Raw genomic sequence first — 19135 nt, 5'->3', positions numbered from 1 at the left:
TCTTTTTCACTGTTTTTTTTCCAGGCTAGGGTAGTTAAATAGAGGAGGGGGAAATGATTATTTTCCTTATTGATTCTGTTCTAGCTTGCTCCCATTTCATACTACAAAGCATAATAACAAATAATTGTACATGTAGTAAAAATTTATGTATTAGTCAAGTATTAATGAAGTATTTTCTGGTAATTCCTTCTACTTTCCCCTAATCATATGTCATTTGAGCATAGTCATTTGAGCATATTCTGTGAAGTCCATGTTATTTATCCTCTGGATTATAGAGGCAGAAAAAAACTAGTTTGCGAGGCATTATGGCACACACAGAGTACAGATCCCTTTGCTCCCCCATCCCTTCCTCCCACAGACACCTTATTTAACTGGCAGCTTTCTCTTTGTCATTCCAGAGGCTTCAGAGCAGAGACCTCTATGCAATTTCTGTTTTTCCTCAAGAAATTATGGCGAACAGTCGAGTGGGTAGGCTTAGAGACATTTTCTATATATGATCTGTATATCCTTGATTCTAAGACAAAAACAGATTTTTATGTTTTGAAATTCAGAATGTGTCTTGCAATCAGTGTCAAAAGCAATCTGTCTGTTTCCAGGCAGAACTGTGAGTTATGCTGTGTTTGTCACTGTGCACGAGCATGCTTAGTGTTGTGTGGAAGCTATCTTTTCGTCTGATTGCCAACTCAGATGAGATGTTTGTAATGGTACTTAACGCAGGATAATTTTATTTTTACATTTTATTTTATCTGATTAAATAATTTTTATTTTTTACCATAGGTAGTCACATTTTTTTTTTTCATTTTATCTTTTCACTTATCTCCTACTTCCCATCCCTAGCCTCTGGCAACCACCAATCTCTTATCTGTATTTATGAGTTTGGTTTTTTTGTTTTATTTTAGATTCCACATACAAGAGAGATCATACAGTATTTGTCTTTCTCTGTCTAACTTTTTTTCATTTAGCATAATGCCCTCGAGGTCCCTCCATGTTGTCACAAATGGCAATATCTCATTCTTTTTTTATGGCTGAATAATATTCTATCATCTTCTTCATCCATTCATCCATCGATGGATACTTAAGTTGCTTTCATATCTTGGCTATTGTAAATAGTGGTGCAATGAACATGGGGTTGCAGATATCCTTTTGAGGATATGCTTTTCATTTTCTTCAGATAAATACCTAGAAGTAGAATTGCTGGATTATATGGTAATTCTATTTTTTAATTTTTGAGTAATCTCCCTACTGTTTACCATGGTGGCTGCACCAATTTACATTCCTACCAATGGCGTGAACAAGGGTTCCCTTTTCTCCACACCTTTTCCAACATTTGTCATTTCTTACATTTTTGATAAGAGCCAATCCAACAGGCATGAGGTGATGTCTGCCTGTGATTTTGATTTGCATTTCCCTGGTGATTAAAAGATGCTCTTTTCATGTACCTGTTGTCCATTTGTATATCTTCTTGGGAAAAAATGTCTGTTCAGATCTTCTGCCATTTTAAAATCACATTGTTTTTTGCTATTGAGTTGTATGAGTTCTTTATATATTTTGGGTATCAGCCCCCTTTCAGATATATGATTTGCAAATATTTCTCTCATTTGGTAGGTTGCCTTTTCATTTCATTGATGATTTCCTTTGCTGTGCAGAACCTTTTTAGTTTGCTGTTATCCCACTTGTTTATTTTTGGTTTTGTTGCCTTTGCTTTTGGTGGCACATTAAAAAAATCATCACCAAGGCCAATGTCAAGGAACTTATTGCCCATGTTTTCTTCTAGGATTTTTATGGTTTCAGGTCTTACATTTAAGTCTTTCATTCATTTTGAGTTAATTTTTGTGTATGTTGTAAAATAATGGTTGAATTTCATTCTTTTGCATGTGGCTGTCCAGTTTTACCAACAATATCGGGTGAATTTTCATTTAATTCTAGACTGCCAGTTGGCTCCTAAAGATTATTATTAGGCAAAGCTAAACTCATTTTTTTTTAAAAAATGTGGACTATTGCCTGTTATATGTCAAACCAGAATTTTAAAAAGGGGATTGTTACATACTTTGGATTGGATCAGAAAACTTTCAGAGTTGGGAGAGATTTGTGTGACCAGTTCCTGTGCTAAGGAGTTTTACTTGGGAATGGTACATCTGTTGGAGAGTTCTAGCTAACCTTTTCCCTTAAAGTTTCTATGAAAATGTTTAATATTTAGTAGAAATAATATAAAAATGTATAAAGAAAAGTCAATAAATGAATGCACAGATGATGCTCACTGGGGCAGATGGTGCATGAACTGACCAGCAACCTCACAGGAGAAGGAAAGGTGCTGTTTTGCATCAGGCCCTGGACTCTCTAGCATGATGATCTAATGGTTAGAATTTCTTCTGGTAATTCCTGTGCCTGCCTGGGTTTCCAAATGCTAGCGGCTCAGCTAAGAATACATACCATCCTTTCTCAAAATGGGGGAGGCATCAGATATGAATGAGATAGGGGAGAGTTGGCAAACCCAGGGCCCCGGCAGGGCCGTGTCGGAAAAGGTGTGGAGAAAAGGGAAGCCTTGTTCATGCGGTTGGTAGGAATGTAAATTGGTGCAGCCACTGTGGAAAATAGTAAGGAGATTACTCAAAAAATAAAAAATAGACCTACCATATGATCCAGCAATTCTACTTCTAGGTATTTATCTGAAGAAAATGAAAAGGAGCATCCAGGGTTGGGTTCATTTTGCTGGATCAGACCAAGGGTCACTGTCTGGAGGCTAAGATATCATCATTTTCCTGCACCAAAACCGGATGCAGCAGCCAGTTGTCTGGGAACCAGGGAGTATTGTGTGACCAGAGCTGTGAAAGACCAGTTTGGGCAGGGAAATGCATAACCCTGTTGGTGACTGCCGGAAGACCTATTTCTTGTCACCTCAAACCAAGTCTCACCATAAGTAGGCTGGACATAATCATGACAACCTCCTGGCTATTTTGAGTGGCTAGCCAGAAGGGTAAGATGTAAAAGGGATCTGATTTATATTTAATATTTTTAATGGTAATTTGAGGGAGATCAGAATAGCCACCCAACATCAGCTATTTATTAAGCATATATGCAAAACACTGGACTAGGTGCTATGGGATATGAAAGGATATGGATGGGGAGGAGAGAAAAAGAATTTGTAGTCAGATTCAAGAATTTAAAGTCAATTCTAGGCTATATATACAAAATGTATTACACATGAAAAAAAGCCAGCAATGCAAGGCATTAAGCAAGTGTCAAGTAACTTGGCATATGTGAGAAGAGAATTATGCTCTCAGAATTTGGAAGAGGGAGGCTTAGCTGGAAGACCAAAGATTTAAGGTTTAAACTAGACCTTGAAGGATGAGCTGGCAGAACCACCTAGGCTAAGTAGTACTGTCAGAAGTTTGAAAATCACTATTATCTTTTCCTGTTCTCCTCTTTATTCAGGTTCTGCTGGCCCCCAGTAGATGAGGGGCCTAATATAAAGGAGAGCAGGATGCCTGATTTGGCTTTGTCTCCAGGGTTTGTCACCCCTGGCTGATCTCTGCAAAGGCGGAGGCAATATGCAAGCTTCCTGCTATGGACTGGCCTGGTATTGTGGGCTATTATTGTCTTCAAAAACTGGGTGTGTGAGCCATGTTGTGAAAGTCTTGAGCATAAAATTCTAGAGGCCATGTGTTCTTTAAAAATTTTCCCTGCCCCCTAGGAACAGTAATGTCCAGAATTCAAAGACAGAGACTTATGCCCTTTGGAGTCTTGAGTGCCCAGCAAGTACAATCCTGGGTACTTAGGGTTGGTAAAGTGTGGTAAATTTTTCTTAACTTCAACTTTCCTCCTTCTCAGAACTACTTTCAGTTCTTTGGCAGTGATCCCATTTAAGGGTGGCCCTCTGGAGAAACGTAGGCATTTTCCTTCCTTTTATTATTATTATTTTTTCAAATCTGGAATCAGCTGTCGCTACTCCTTCCTGCCCTCCCCGGTTCCAGAGTTTCTGACTTCTCCCTTGAGACACTTCTTTGGAAACTTTTTGAGCCAGTGGAGAATCAACTTAAAGGCTTTTTTACTTTTAGACCAATGGGAATATTGTGTGTCATGGATAGAAAGATTTGGGTACTACGATTATCATATTGAGTCTATATAACAAGGCTGTTTCCTTGTCTTGGCACACAGCCTGAGTCAACTTTGCTTTGCTGGATGTAGATACAATGAATTTTGTTTGAACAAGAAATCATGTGTAACAAATGCTTTTGCAAAACCATGTCCATTTAGCAGTTACTTTAATAAATATGTGCTTCAGCAAGAGGTTTTTGTACAACAGCTGGGTTTTTAAATTCCTATACAGTGTTTAACTTAACATTTTTATAAATGAACTTTTTATTTTAGAGTAGTTTTTGATTTACAGTGAAGTTGTGAAGATAGTATAGAAAGTTCCCATACACTTCATACCCAGTTCCCCCTGTTATTAACATCTTAAATTAGTGTGGTACCTTTATTACAATCAATGAACCAATATTGATACATTATTATTACTAAAGTTCATACTTTATTCAGATTTCCTTAGTTTTTATACAACATCCCTTTTCTGTTCCAGGATCCCATATTTCATTTAATCCTCATGTCTTCTTAGGCTCCTCTTGGTTGTGATATTATCTCAGCCTTTCCTTGTTTTTGATGACCTTGACAGTTTTGATAAGTAGTGATCAGATATTTTATACAATGTTCCTCAACTGGGATTTGTCTGATGCCTTTCTCATAACTATACTGGGGTTATACAGTTTTACCACAGACGTAAAGTGCCATTTTAATACATCACCCAAGGGCATGCACTATCATCAGCATGACCTATTGCTGTTGATGTTCTCTTGGTCACCTGGCTGAGGTAGTGTTTGTCAGGTTTCTCCTCTGTGAAGTCACTCTTTCTTCTTTCCTTTCCATAGTCCATTCTTTGGAAGGCAGTAACTATGTGTAGCCCAGGCTTAAGGAGTGTTAGGCTCTTCCTCCTAGAAGGCAGAGTATCTACATAAAGTATTTGGAATTCTTCTTGTCAGGAGATCTGTCTATTCTCCCTCATTTATTTATTTAATAATTTATGTCAGTATAAACTCATGGATATTTGTTTTGTACTGTGGGTTATAACTGAATGCTATTTTATTCTGTTGCTCCCAGTCTTCCAGCTTTGGCTGTCGGCTCCTGTGTCAGTCTGATCTACTACATCGCTGTGTGGTTTTCCAATCACTCCCTTACATTCTGGCACCAGGAGATACTCCAGGCTTGCCTTGTATGTTTTCTGCCCCCCTCCCCCCCGCCGTCCTAGAATCAGCCATTTCTCCAGGGAGTTCTGGTTCCTTTTATAGGAGAACGTTTTAGAACAGAAACTTTGTCACAATCTACATTCCATTCTGGGATTCTTAACCTCCTGAATTATTTTGTTTCTTTGTATGCATTAAGGGTTATTCTTTGTACTCTAAAGTTCTATCAGCTTTGATAAATGCATAGTCATGTATCTACCACTACATATCATACTGAGTAGTTTCATCCCCCCAAAAATCCCTTGTGTTTCCCCCATGTAGTCAGCCCTTTTTCCACCCCCAGTGAACCTCTGGCAACCACTAATCTATTTACCATTTCTATTTAAATGTAATGTTTAAAAAATATTTAAATTAAACCAAAATTTTAAGTTGAAACTTTTATAAACTGATTAGATTTTCATAGATAAGGAGTTTTTTTTGTTGTTTTTGTTTTGTTTTGTTTTTTGTTTTGTTTAAAGATTTTTATTTATTTATTCGACAGAAATAGAGACAGCCAGCGAGAGAGGGAACACAAGCAGGGGGAGTGGGAGAGGAAGAAGCAGGCTCATAGCGGAGGAGCCTGATGTGGGGCTCGATCCCAGAACGCCGGGATCACGCCCTGAGCCGAAGGCAGACGCTTAACCGCTGTGCCACCCAGGCGCCCCAGGAGTTTTTTTTTTTTTTTTTTTAATGAACATCTTTGACCTAAAAGAAGTTATAGCTGTTATTAGTTATCATACTGATTTGGGGGGCTGCCCCTTAAAGTAGCCATAAAATCTCATCATTGTAATAAAGTGACAGTTCACTCATTGTTTCTGCAGACCTCTGAGATGTTTAGAGGAATCGGGGCACTTGGGGTTGGGGGGACAGGACGAAGGAGGTAAAGAGGTTATTTCAACAGAAAATACAAGAAATTTCAATTCATGCAGGGGAAGTTCTTGTAGCTCAGATAAGAGTGGTTATGAATTGGTTGTGAGATACTTAATGTAAACTGTGATGATCCCTGTGCCACCCGGGCTCCATCAAGCACTGGGATCAGATTATACACTGACCTGTAGTTTAGAACCTTCCTTTCAATTCTGCAAACTCCTTCTTGTGTGTCTTCTCTGCTTGCAGTTGCTGTGATGTGTGCTCCAGGCCTGCCTTCTTCTGGTGCTACTGTTTGGCCACACACTTCCCTTTTGGAAGAGATGGACATTCTGCATCACGCAGAACCGTTTAGCTCAGGGTTCAGGGCATTCTTCCCTGACTACTAAAGTTTATTCTGGAAAGACAGGGGTGATCTCAGGTCATACTTCACTACCCATTCCCCTCTCTCAACATGGCCCCAGTCCCACAGTTGCTGTAGAATATATAGGATTGCTTTAAATTTGGGGAAGGGGAGAATGGGGAGATTCTTTGTGCTATAGGATGGAAGGGACTTCTGCTCTCATTCTCCTCAGGGGCCCTGGGGTTATACTTCTGGAAAAACAAATGGAAGATGTTGGAGGGGAAAAAGTAAGAGACAGAGAAAAGAAGATAATGTTTTGTTTAAACTGAACACAGACCTAGCATATAAGTGAATAGGAAAGGAACTCGTACTTGTTGAGTACCAGCCGTGTACTAGAGTCTCTGTTGGGAATTCTCACATATTTTTTCTCCTTTTCCCCTTACAGTGACTCTGTGAGATAGATTAAAAACAAAATCTTTATTTTACAGATAAAGAAACTGCGGTTCAGAGAGGCTCATTAACTTGTTTAAGATCATGAGCATTAAGAATTTGAACCTAGATCTCCTTAACTATGAAGCCCTGGCAGCATGTTAAAATCTTCTTGGCCCTTGAGGTGCCTGGCTGGCTTAGTTGGTAGAGCATGTGAGTATTGACCTCAGGTTCCTGAGTTCAATCCCCAAGCTGGGTGTGGAACCTACTTTAAAAAAAAAAAAAAAAAGTCATCTTGGCCCTTACAAAACAAAACACGCAAACAAACAACAAACCTTGCCTGAGTCCTATCCCAGACCAAATTAAATCCCAATCTCAGAGGGTAGGGCTGGGCATTAACAATTCTTAAGTACCCCAAGTGATTATAATGTGGAAGCCAAGGTTGAGAATCCTGGCTCTGCTTGGAGAGACAGTGTCTCTCTTACTTTCTCCTAAAAGAAGGGAAGGGGCATTTTCTGAACCAATGTGCATTCTAACTACTCTCAGAGCTCTTTTTGATCCACCCTTGTTCCCTATTTCCTATTCCTCACAGGGGTTCTTGTAACTGTAAGCAAGCAGAGTCAGGGCAGAGGTTATTATTGATGGAAGAAAAGTAGAAATTCAATCCGGTTAAATTAATCTGTGTTTCTCTCTCTCTCTCTCTCTCTCTCTCTCTCTGTAAAGATTTTATTTATTTGTCAAAGAGAGAGAGAGACAGAGCATAAGTAGGGGGAGCCAGGCAGAGGGAGAAGCAGTCTCTCTGCTTAGCAGGGAGCCCGATGTGGGACTCGATCCCACAGCTCTGGGATCATGACCTGAGCCAAAGGCAGATGCTTAACCAAATAAGCCACCCAGGCATCCCATGTGTCTCTCTTTTGATAACCCATGTATGTATAGTGCTGATAGATCGTCAAAGCATGATGTCAAATAGTGTCACGAAAATTTCATATGATTTTCAAAATGTGCTAGCAAATTTTGTTTGCTGAATATTCATACACCAACACCAAATAGTACTGATTTAATATCTCGGTTTATATGGGGTGAAAGAAGATGGAGCTTTGGTCTATTGCTGGTAGAAAAAGAAATGTATGAATTCCTGAGATTAGATCTGTCAATTGCCATATAAGATGTAACATTTTACCCCATGATTCTTAAAGTATTATGATTTACCATGCCTCTGGCCTCCCTATCAATTATAAAAACCCATTCTTTTACAGTCTCCTTTTAGCCTTGAAAGCAACCACAAGTAAGGACTGTTTTAAAAATATCAAAAGGACATTACATCAAAACAACATGTTAAATATTATGAAGAACATTTTAGTATATTCAAATATAATAAGAGCGAAATGGATAAATACAGACATTCTTGGAGTTGGAAAAATGTCATTTTTTATAATAGTTACCCATGGCATTTATTTTAAGATACGTAAAACCAGAGTACCTCCTTTCATTAGTTTTATCAATGGACTTCTGTTTTAATAAAGAATTAGAAACAGTGTAGAGACCAGAATGCCCATCCTCCACCCCATCCTACCAGCTACCTTCCCTATCATGACCCACCAGTGATGCAGATGCTACCATCACTACTCTGTCCGAGTTATGTAATTCCTGCTTTCTTGGTCATTGTTGCGTATATAGAGAGTCCCTCAAGCTGTCAAACCACACTGTGGATATTGCACATTGGAGAGAGTGCCCGATTATTGCACTGCAAACCACGCAGTGAATATATTTTTTCTGGCTTACACTGCTGTAACAGCTTTTTAGTTTTGACCAGTTTGTTGTTTAATTACTTTTATTTGTCTTGCAGATGATCTCTTTCATCTGACTATTTGCTCCTTAAATGAAATGCTTAGCCTATTTTGTGATCATCATCTTGCCAGATTGTAGCAATTTTTTTCACTGACCATTGTCATCTTTCAGCCCCAAGTCAGTTTTGCATTTGGCTTATTGCCTCAGTGAATATTCATCTGTGTTCTTTAAGTTCCTGGAGCAATTCCCTCATCTAACTATTGCATATTATCAGATAATCTCCCACTTTTTGCCTGGGATTCTTTTTTATCAGAAAATTTAAAACACAAAGTAGAGAAAATAGTAAATCAAATCCCCATGTACCCATCATACAATTTCTTGTTTTAAAACTCTTGTTTTAGCTGTGCCTTACCACCTTCTCTTCTTTTTGATGCTCATCCCAGATTTTTTTGGACATATTTCACTATATATCTTCAAAGGTACAGATTTCTGAAAAATTATAGACACAATACTACTAAACACCTTTTATAAAAATGAATAGTTCTTTAGCATTATAAAATACTATCCAAATAGTGTTCAAATTTCTTCAGTTGTCTTGGAGTTTCTTTTAAATTGGTTTGAATCAGAATTTCAAGGTCCAGATAGTACATTTGGTTGGTCTATCTTTTTTTTTTTTTTAAGATTTTATTTATTTATTTATTTATTTATTTATTTATTTATTTATTTATTTAACAGAGAGAGAGACAGCCAGAGAGAGAGGGAACACAGGCAGGGGGAGTGGGAGAGGAAGAAGCAGGCTCCCAGCAGAGGAGCCTGATGTGGGGCTGGATCCCAGGACTCTGGGATCACGCCGTGAGCAGAAGGCAGATGCTCAACGACTCAGCCACCCAGGCGCCCCAGGTTGGTCTATCTTTTAAATCTCTTTTATCCTATAGGTACCCCAACCTCTTTTGTCTTCCCTGACATTTATTTGTTAAAGAACTGGAATTGTTTTGTAGTATTTCCTCCAGACTAAATTTTACTTATTGTATTCCTGAAGTGTCTTCTAACATGGTTTTCTGTGTCCTATATTTTATGTAAACCGGTAGTTAGATTTAGAGGCATCAGTTTTTTGGCAAGACTACTTCAGAAGGTGTCTTTCTTTCTTTCTTTCTTTTTTTTTTGTTTTTGTAAGATTTATTTATTTATTTATTTGACAGAGAGAGAGACAGCCAGCGAGAGAGGGAACACAAGCAGAGGGAGTGGGAGAGGAAGAAGCAGGCTCCTAGTGGAGGAGCCTGATGTGGGGCTCGACGCCAGGATCACACCCTGAGCCCAAGGCAGACGTTTAAGGACTGTGCCATCCAGGCGCCCCGATGTGTGTGTGTTTCCATCAGAAGGCCTGCAGTAAATGCTTGTACCTCCTTTTGTGACGTCAGCAGCCATTGACGATTATTACTCAGCTTCAACACTTTATTTGGTGTTTGTACGACAGTGATACTCTAATGCTATCAATTTTATGCTTTCATTATCTGGAATACTTCAAGGAGAAACCTTCCCCCATCAACTATTTGGTCATCCGGTGGTACAATCTGTGTAGCAAAGGCACGCTGAGTGTTATTTCCCCCTTTTATTTGCTTTCCAAATAATGAATTGGTTCCAAAGACAAACAATGATTTCTTTAGATTATCATTATGGACATGTGTATCAACATATCTGATGTGTTTTCATCCATGGCAGTTATTATTTCTTATTGCTGTTCAAATTTTTACTCCTTTGGCTATCAGGAGCTCCTTGAAGTCGGCTCCTGAGTCCATTTGACACAACCCTCGTAGTTTTAGATAGTGTCTTTGCTTTCTGATATGACAAAATATTCCAGTCTCATATACTTCCTGCCTCAGACTTGGAATCGGCCATTTTTCGCAAAGAGCTTTGGTTCATTTTAGTGGAAAATAGTATTTAGGGATCACAATCTTGTGCTGAGGTAGAAGATGATAATTTAGTAAAGACTACAGAGAATGAGGGAATAAGTTGAGTGGATATTTGGGAGAACAGCATTCCAGGCAGAAGGAACAGCAGGTGCAAAGACTATGAGCCTAGAACAGAGGGAGGAAGAAGAGGGAAGTAGTGGAAAAGAAAGTCAGAGAGGTGGTGGGGAGAAGGTCAGGTAGGGCCTCATAGGCTGTCCAAGATTTGCTTGGAGTATATGGGAGCCATTGGAGGATTTTAAGCAGAGGAATGACATAACCTTTTGTTTTAACTGAATCACTATGGGTGCTGGGTTGAGAATGGACTAAACAGGGTTAAAAGCGGAATCTGGGGGACCAGTGAGAAGGCTATCACAGTAACCTAGGTGAGAAGTGATGTGGTTCAGGCCAGTGTGGTAGTGGGGGTGATGAGAAGGGGTCGGTTCAGGATATATTTTGAAAATGGAACCCACAGAATTTGCTAAAGGATTGGACTTGGATTGTGAGAAGACAGAATTCAATGTGACTCCAAAGTTTATGGCCTGAGCTATAAATGAAATCATAAAACATCATGATAATATGAGTGGCATCTCTTCTGTGGTTCAGTGCTGTTTGGGGGAAGGAGAAAAGAGGGGTCAGGCAAAGCCCCACAGAGGATTACATACTTAAGCAGAGTCATAAAGGATATGTAGGAGGACCAGGTGAACATGAGGGGAAAGAGCATTCTGAGCAGAGGGAGCAACAGAGGAAGTAGGAAGTTAGTTTGGAATAGGGTGTCTTGTGTCAGTACAACTTGTATTAAGTCTAGAGCTCGGAAAAGACTGTGGGTTTGGAATTATGATTTGTTTTTGGAGTACAGGGATCTGTCAGGAAATGAGTCTAGAAAGGCAGAGGGGGACCTTATGTATTCCATGATAAGAATTTGAATTTTGCTTTTTGGATGATAAGGAGACTAGAACTTCTTAAGCCTGGGAATGACATTATCAGGTATACACTTCAGAAAGATAATCTGGGCAGCTCAGTGAGAGAAATTGGAGGTATAAAAAAATGAAACTCAATCATTCTAAAAATTTATCAAAGATCCTTTTATCGTTAAAAGAAAGGTAAATATCTTCACCCCTTTCTAAGAACTCCCTCTGTCCTTCTGAGTGCAGTTTTTATTTTCTACTTCCTATTACAAATAACAATAACATGAGTAATGATGATGATAATTTTTTGTTCAGAAATAGGGTTTATTTTTTAAGATAAATTTTCAGGCCTTTAAAAAGACACACATAAACCCCATCTGTTTTGTAAGTATTCTTGGATAAATGAGAGGCAATATTTACTTAACTATATAGTGTTTTCATATGCCAAGGAGGGTGTGAATACCAGACAGTATGTTTTAACTGTAGCACAGAACATGTTACATAAGAAGCATTTGACATTTAGTCAAAAGGTTCTCATAGCATGAGTTGGAGGCTAAAACCATGTTTCTATTACTGTATATTCAACTCAGGTGAACTTCAAATTTTTATGAGGTGCTAGTTAGCATAATGAGATTTTCTCTCTTCTGGTTGAACCAGAAGTTGGGTACTTTACTCTTGATAGCTTCTCTCTCTGTGATGACATTGAAAGAGAAATGAGTCAATTGTCAAAGTAACCTTTAGTCAACAATATGATGTCCAAGTAGAACATGGTAGGAGTTGCTTTGAATTTTATTTTATTATTTTGAATTTTATTTTTGTTTGGAATAGAGAACGTTGCCACAGTGCCCAGTGTGGGGGTGTCTTTCACATGTTCGGTGCTTGTTGTTTGTTTCTCCCACCTAAACCCTCATTTGCTATAATCGTCCACTTGATCATTCTTTTCTCCTTCTAGCTTTGATGGTCTGTTTTCTATTCTGTAGTTCACAGGGTATTTTGGGGACATGCTGTTTTTCAAATTTTTCTCCAAACAGTGATGCCAAGATAATCATAAATCCATTATAAAAATTTTGATTTTTACAAATATCTTATTATCTTACTTAAAAATAGTTTTACCACAATAGGACAAATATCCAACCAATATTCTTATTAGAGATGGAATCTAAACTGGCTCTGGAGAAGGCATCCATTGGATTTTTCATTTAGCATAATTAATTGTTAGTATAAATGCAAAATTCTGTAACTATGAACCACTTAGTAAGATAAAAGAGGAGTTTTGTTGTACAGACTTAGATTTATTAAAACAACAAACATTTACTGAGCACATACTCTGTGCCGGCCACCGTGCAAGTTCACAGAGATGCCCGAACTGAAAAGTCAGCCCCTGCCTTTATTAAAGTATCATGGAGAATATATTTTCTATAAAGAGTCAAAAACAATTTGTAATAGTCACTAATTTAATGGTTTATATGAAGAAAAATGTCTTATGGTATAATTGGCTTTAAACACAAATTCTCATGTTAAAGAGGCAATGTAGAAAAAGCATGAAGTAGGAATCAGAAAACCACATCTACATCCCTGCTTTGCTGCTATTTATTCATTAATTCACTATTTATGAAACATTTATTGAGAGCCCACACTGTGGAGCAACTGTATTAGGTGCAGGGGAGCATGGTAGCAAATAAGAGAGATGATGGTGCTCCCTGCTCGCTCATGCCCTCTCTCTCTCTCTCTCTCTCTGTGAACATGAGCAGATGGCTTAACTTTTCCCCGCCTCTAACCTGGGTTAGACTAGATGTCTGCGGTATCCTTCCAAATCAAAAATGCTAAGGTTTGTTATTGCGTTGTGGAGGGAGAATCTGCCCAAGAGGCCTTGGGCCTTGAGTACTTACCTTCCTCTGCGAGGATTAGGTCTTGTCCTAATTTCAAATAACATCGAATACACACAGTGTGAAACGTTTTGTTTGGCTCCTCATCTGCATTTGGGTCATCTTGACAAAGGCTGGGTGTGGCAATTCATGCTCAATAGAATTCAGAGGTAGGAGGTTAAAGTTTGGAAAAGGTGGTTGACTTGCATCGGTACAGCTGGATAGCTGTTCCCAGCGAGCAGCCTCCTCTGTCCTTCCACCAGTAACGAGGCTCCTCCTGGCACAGCGTCCTTCTGTCCATCCGTTCATTCGTGACAGGACCTGTTGCTCTTCTGGTCTAATGAGCCTCAGGAAAGGGATTGCTCATCAGAGGACCAGAAAGGGTCCCTTTAAGGGACAGGAAGGACTTCTTGAGTCCCACAGTTTTTCCAGTGGGTATCAGGAAACAAGCTTCTTGTTATCTGGTTTCAAAGCTGCAATAAGTAAATAGCTTTTTTGCTTGCAGCCAACATACATATCTCAAGGAGAAAAATGGATTTCTGTAGCAAAGAGAGAGGGAAAGAGAGATACTTGAACATACATTGCTTTAAGAATACAAAAAATTACAATCCGGACAACTCTTCGTGGTCTTTAGGGAAATGAGCAGCTGGACTCAGCCAATCTCTTCTTTCGAATCGAGTCAATGAAAGAGACATAGGGTTTGAGGTTCCTTCCGAAACGGGGCCGGCTAATTTAGCCCCTCCCATGAGCCCGAGGGTCTGTTATATCTCGGTTCCTTGAGTACCTCTCTCACAGAGACCCGACCACAGCAAGCAGAGGCTGAAAAAATAAAGAGCAAAGAGGAAGAAAACAAAAGCTGCCAATTATGGAAGATAGAAAGGGTAAGAACAAATCGATTTGATTTGAATCCTTAAGAACAACAACAACAAAAAAAAAAAGAGAGGAAAAAAAAAAGTCCCGAAAAGCCCAGACCAAAAGCAAGTACTTGAAAGAGCAAGAGGCATAAATCCCCAAATGAACTTTCCCACCCTCTCCTTCTGAGAGGAGGCAGAGAAAGAACTTTGGGAAACTTTTTAGGAAGCAAAGCCTGGGGGTTTTAGTCAGGGGTGGCTCTTGAGCAAGCTGGAAGGGCTCATGAATATTCATGATCAATTTGCATTCAGATCTGGTATTTTAGCGGCAAATGACTTCTTCCGTCCCTTTGCAGTTTAAGAAGTAGCTGGCTCATTTATAGTCCAGAGTCATCTTGCTTCGGGTCTGTACCTCAGTGAGTTTGCTTGAAGATGCTGGTCTCTGTGTGTAGGAGATTTGTTTTGTTCTTGAATTTCCTGCGCGCTTTCCTGTTGTGAAATTAGCAAAGCTTCTCTGCCAGGAGTTAGATAGAGAAGTTAATGTGGCAAGAGGCTGTCACAACAGGACCCCGGAGTATGTCTTGCAAAAGACTGAATGTTTCTTGGATTATGTGAATGTGTATGGGAGGGGGGAGAGGAGTGAAGGGTTGGAGGGATGAATAGCTTTATCTTAAAAAAGCAAGGCATATCTGAGTGACTATATTTAGATTTTGTCTAAAAACTGTAAAGAGCAGCCTGGTTTTTACAGATGGTGTGCAGTCTCTGTCTTTTACCTCTTTTGGGCATTTTCTGCCACAGCAGAGAGCCAGCTGCTTGCCAGCCCATGGGAGCCAGGAAGAGGCTCTGCAGCAGTGTAGTTATGTAGGGTTGCACTTCTTCATCATCTCTAATTTCTGATATCCCCACATGTTTTTGTCACATAAAGTGCAGAGCAATGGGATGAGTAGCCAACAGATTCTTAATAATGATAGCAGTTGTAGCTGTTAATGTTACTAAGTCTCCAGTCTGTGCCGGGAGCTATTCTAAGCACAAGACCCGTATTATTTATTCCTCTCATCAACTTCGGAGGTGAGTGCTATCATTATCATTCCCACTTTCCAGATGGTGGAGTTGATATAATGAGAGAGTGGCTTGCCTTGGGATCACACAGTTAGTGAGTGGTGAATTTGGTTGGACACAGGGTCTGTGGGCCTTTCTTTCTGTACTCCCACACTGTTACTCTACCTGAAGGCTCTGGCTACTGCCCTGACGTGGTTGATTCTGGGTTTCAAATCCTTGAAGCTACTGGGGAAATGATACTTACTGAAATCTCAAGTCTGAGAAGGAATTTGTGCTTTGCTGTCGGTTCACATTCATTTCTCTCATTTGGTGATCATGACCATTTTCTATGGTAGAACCCAGGTATTGTTATTTTTACCCTTTTACAAAAGGAAGAGATTTTGACTAGGAGGAGTTGGGTAATAGTAATCACACAGACCAGAAATCCCCTGCCTCTGGTTTCTCTTCTAACCTGCAGAGTGAGCCCAGTCATCTCTGAACTTCTGTCCCCACCCCCAGCCACTTTCAGTTCCCCAAGTGACCTTGCTCCTTTCCTCCCCCTCAGACTGTTGCATGACACTTGCCTCTGCCCTGAAGGCCTGTCTGGCCTTCTCCTTCCCTTTCAGTCTGGAGCCAAGCTGCCCAGGTTTGAATTCCAGCTCGACTATTTACTACCTGTGTGCCTCAGTTTCTTCATCCGTAAAATGAAGAGAATAATAATATATACCTTATAGCGTTATTATAAGGACTAAATGAGGGATTCATGCAAAAATTCTCAGAACAGGGTCTGATGCATAGTGTATGTGCTCAATAAATGTTAGCTGTTGTTGCAGTCATTCCTTCAAGCTTCATCCTGGTTGTTAATCCCTGTGTGAAGCTTTCTCCAACCTTTGAGCCTTAGATTAGCCCGTCTTGGATGTTTCTACAACAACTCACTGCTTACGCCTAAACTGTTGCTCAGCACACTCATCCACATTCCTGCCCTCTGAATTGCTTCCCCCTTACCCTGACAATAATTTCTTTATCCACCTTTGGATTGGCATTGTCTAGTGCAATCTTTAGCACATAATGGGAACTCAACAAATATTTAATAAACTAAGTATTATTATTTTAGTTAATGTTTATCCAAGAATCAGGAGGCTGGTTTAAAAGGGGGCCTGTGACTCTTCTGGTTATTGTGGTGCATGGCACCATGAGCAGCAAAGTCTCCCATGACACCTTGTATGAGGTGGTGTTGGAAGTCCTGCACAGGAATCAGTGCAAAGCGCTGGAAGATTCTGGAGACAGTGGAGCTGTAGATCAGCTGGAAGAACTATGACTTTCGGAAGGACAAACACTTCTCAGATACCATCAGGCTTAAGTCTCCTCCCCGCCCAAGTTCTCCATATGAGTTTTGGGGGACCGGTAGCACTATGATGAGGCCAAGGCTGTGGATATTCCCCACATGGGCGTTAAGGTGCTGAAGAAACTCAACATGAATAAAAATTAATAAAGAAGCCAGCCAAGAAGTATTATGCCTTTTTGGCTTCAGAATCTCTTATCAAGCAGATCCCACAAATCCTGGGCCCAGGCCTGAATAAGGCTGGCACGTTCCCTTCCTTGCTGACCCACAATGAGAACATGGTGGCCAAAGTGGATCGAGTGAAGTCCACAATCAAATTCCAGATGAAGAAGGTGCTGTGTCTGGCAGTGGCCATTGGCCCCATGAAGATAACAGATGATGAGCTTGTATACAACATCTACGTAGCTGTCAATATCCTGGTGTCATTGCTCAGGAAGAACTGGCAGAATATCTGGGCTTTATACATCAAGAGCACCATTGGCAATTCCCAGCATCTGTTGTAAGGCACAGTTTAATAAACGCTAGTGCTACTAAAACAAACAAACAAATGAGAACGAAAAGGGGACCTATGAATTTGCAATAGAGATCCTGCTGGTACATACTATTCTTTTATGCGCTTTATTAAGACATCCCTCTAAGTGAATACACTGGAGAAACGAGATGTATCCCTTCTAGGTAGGTGAGCTTCAGAGCTGCTGTGGCCCCATGCCAGGGTACCCACTTCGGGGGTCCAGCTCTGGCAGAACTTCAGCCCCCACTCCCCGTTCAGCCAGGGGCCAAACTGGAGATTTCAGATGCCTCATAGTTCAACCTTGCTGTCTCTTAACAGAACATCTGGTTCCAGAAATAGTGCCTCCCCAACCCCATTAAATAGCAACCTTATAGTCTGAGACAATGTACTCTGGTAATAGAAGAAAAACATACACTGCAGAGGTTGGCCCTGGGTAAAATCATAAAGTACATTAAATTTGTTTCCAGCACCCTCCCTTTCCTCTTCTGGCATACCTTCAAAGCAATTTGACAAATATTATTGTGTGTCTACCATTATGTCCCTATGCCAGATGTGTGGGATATAAACAGTTTGCTCACAGTCTAGTGAGGAAGACAGATACATATACAACCAACTCTAATTGAAACCAGACTCTGTGAAGTGCTAATAATAATAGCTAACATTGATTATTATGTGCCAGGTGCTGCCTCATGTAATCTTCACAACAAATCTGTGATACAGGTTTCTGCATCTTATAGCTGTGGAGAGAATGACTTGGCCAAGGTCACAGAGCTAGTATAGGAAGAAGGGGGAATTTATTTTATTCAAGTGTAATTAACATATAGTGTTATATTAGTTTCAGGTGTACAATATAATGATTCAACAATTCTATTTTTTTAGAGGTTTTATTTATTCATTTTTTGGGGGGAGGGGTGGAGGGGGAGGCAGAGGGACAAGCAGACTCTGTGCTAAGTGTGGAGCCTGATGTGGGGCTCGATCTCATGACTCTGAGATTATGACCTGAACCAAAATCAAGAGTCAGATGCTTAACAGACTGAGCCACCCAGGTGCCGCGACAATTCAACAATTCTGTACATTACTTAGTGCTCATCACGATAAGTATATTTTTAATCCTCTTCACCTATTTCACCCATCCTCCCACCCACCTCCCCTCTGGCAACTACCAGTTTGTTCTTTGTATTTAAGAGTCTATTTTCGTTTGTCTCTTTTCCTTTGTTTATTTGTTTTATTTCTTAAATTCTACATGAGTGAAATCATATGGTATTTGTCTTTCTCTGATTAATTTCACTTAGCATTATACCCTCTGGATCCATCTATGTTGTTATGAACAGCAAGATCTTATTTATTCTTTTTTTTATGGCTGAGTAGTATTATTCCATTGGATATATATATATATATATATATATATATATATATATATATATATATATATATATATACCACCTCTTCTTTCTTTCTTTTCTTTTTTAAAGTAAACTCCACACCCAACGTAGGGCTTGAACTCACAACCCTGAGATCAAGAGTTGCATGCTTTACCGACTGAGCCAGCCAGGCGCCCCTACCACCTCTTCTTTATCCATTCATCTATCAATGGACACTTGGGTTGCTTCCATATCTTGGCTATTGTAAATAATGCTGCAATAAATACAAGGGGCATATATTTTTAAATTAGTTTTTTTGGTTTGTTTGTTTTCTTTGGGTAAATACTCAGTAGTGGAATTATTAGGTCATATGGTATTTTTATTTTTATTTTTTTGAGGAAGCCTCATACTGTTTTCCACAGTGGCTGTACTAGCTTGCATTCCCACCAACAGTGCATGAGGATTTTTTTTTCTCTACATCATCCCCAACATTTATTATTTCTTGTGTTTTTTATTTTAGCTAGTCTGACAGGTGAGAGGTGATATCTCATTATTTTCATTTTCCTGATGATGAGTGATGTTGAGCATCTTTTCATTTATCTGTTGGCCATCT

The 19135-nt window shown here is 39.7% G+C and overlaps 1 protein-coding gene, 1 long non-coding RNA gene and 1 pseudogene across 4 annotated transcripts in view; 2 read left to right on the top strand and 1 right to left on the bottom strand.

Moving 5' to 3' along the window:
* Positions 1–4251: 4251 nt before the first annotated feature.
* Positions 4252–13995, bottom strand: LOC123783984 (uncharacterized). Of its 2 annotated transcripts, none has more exons than XR_015724766.1 (3): positions 13444–13995; positions 6326–9189; positions 4252–4985 (listed from the first exon to the last, which is right to left on the bottom strand). It is a non-coding gene; the product is annotated as an uncharacterized LOC123783984 (long non-coding RNA). The 2 variants fall into 2 exon arrangements; XR_015724767.1 differs by having other exon boundaries at positions 4252–6451; positions 9113–9189.
* A 175-nt stretch (positions 13996–14170) lies between these two features.
* ENTPD1 (ectonucleoside triphosphate diphosphohydrolase 1) overlaps positions 14171–19135 on the top strand; it is a 99370-nt gene continuing 94405 nt past the window's right edge. For both annotated transcript variants that reach the window (XR_006777352.2, XM_045785006.2), the window contains exon 1: positions 14171–14300. Coding sequence is in view for 1 of the 2 variants with exons in the window: in XM_045785006.2 (XP_045640962.2) it covers positions 14285–14300 (16 nt within the window). In the remaining variant the exon portion in view is untranslated. The remainder of the gene's footprint in view (positions 14301–19135) is intronic.
* On the top strand, positions 16376–17375 carry LOC123783983 (large ribosomal subunit protein uL1 pseudogene; annotated as a pseudogene).

The sequence above is a fragment of the Ursus americanus genome, chromosome 6 (genome assembly GCF_024610735.1).
Source record: "Ursus americanus isolate L20-20 chromosome 6, mUrsAme1.1.p, whole genome shotgun sequence".
Lineage (NCBI taxonomy): Eukaryota > Metazoa > Chordata > Mammalia > Carnivora > Ursidae > Ursus > Ursus americanus.
The sequence above is the reverse complement of the archived record's forward strand: the minus strand, read 5'-3'. Positions and strand labels throughout refer to the sequence as shown.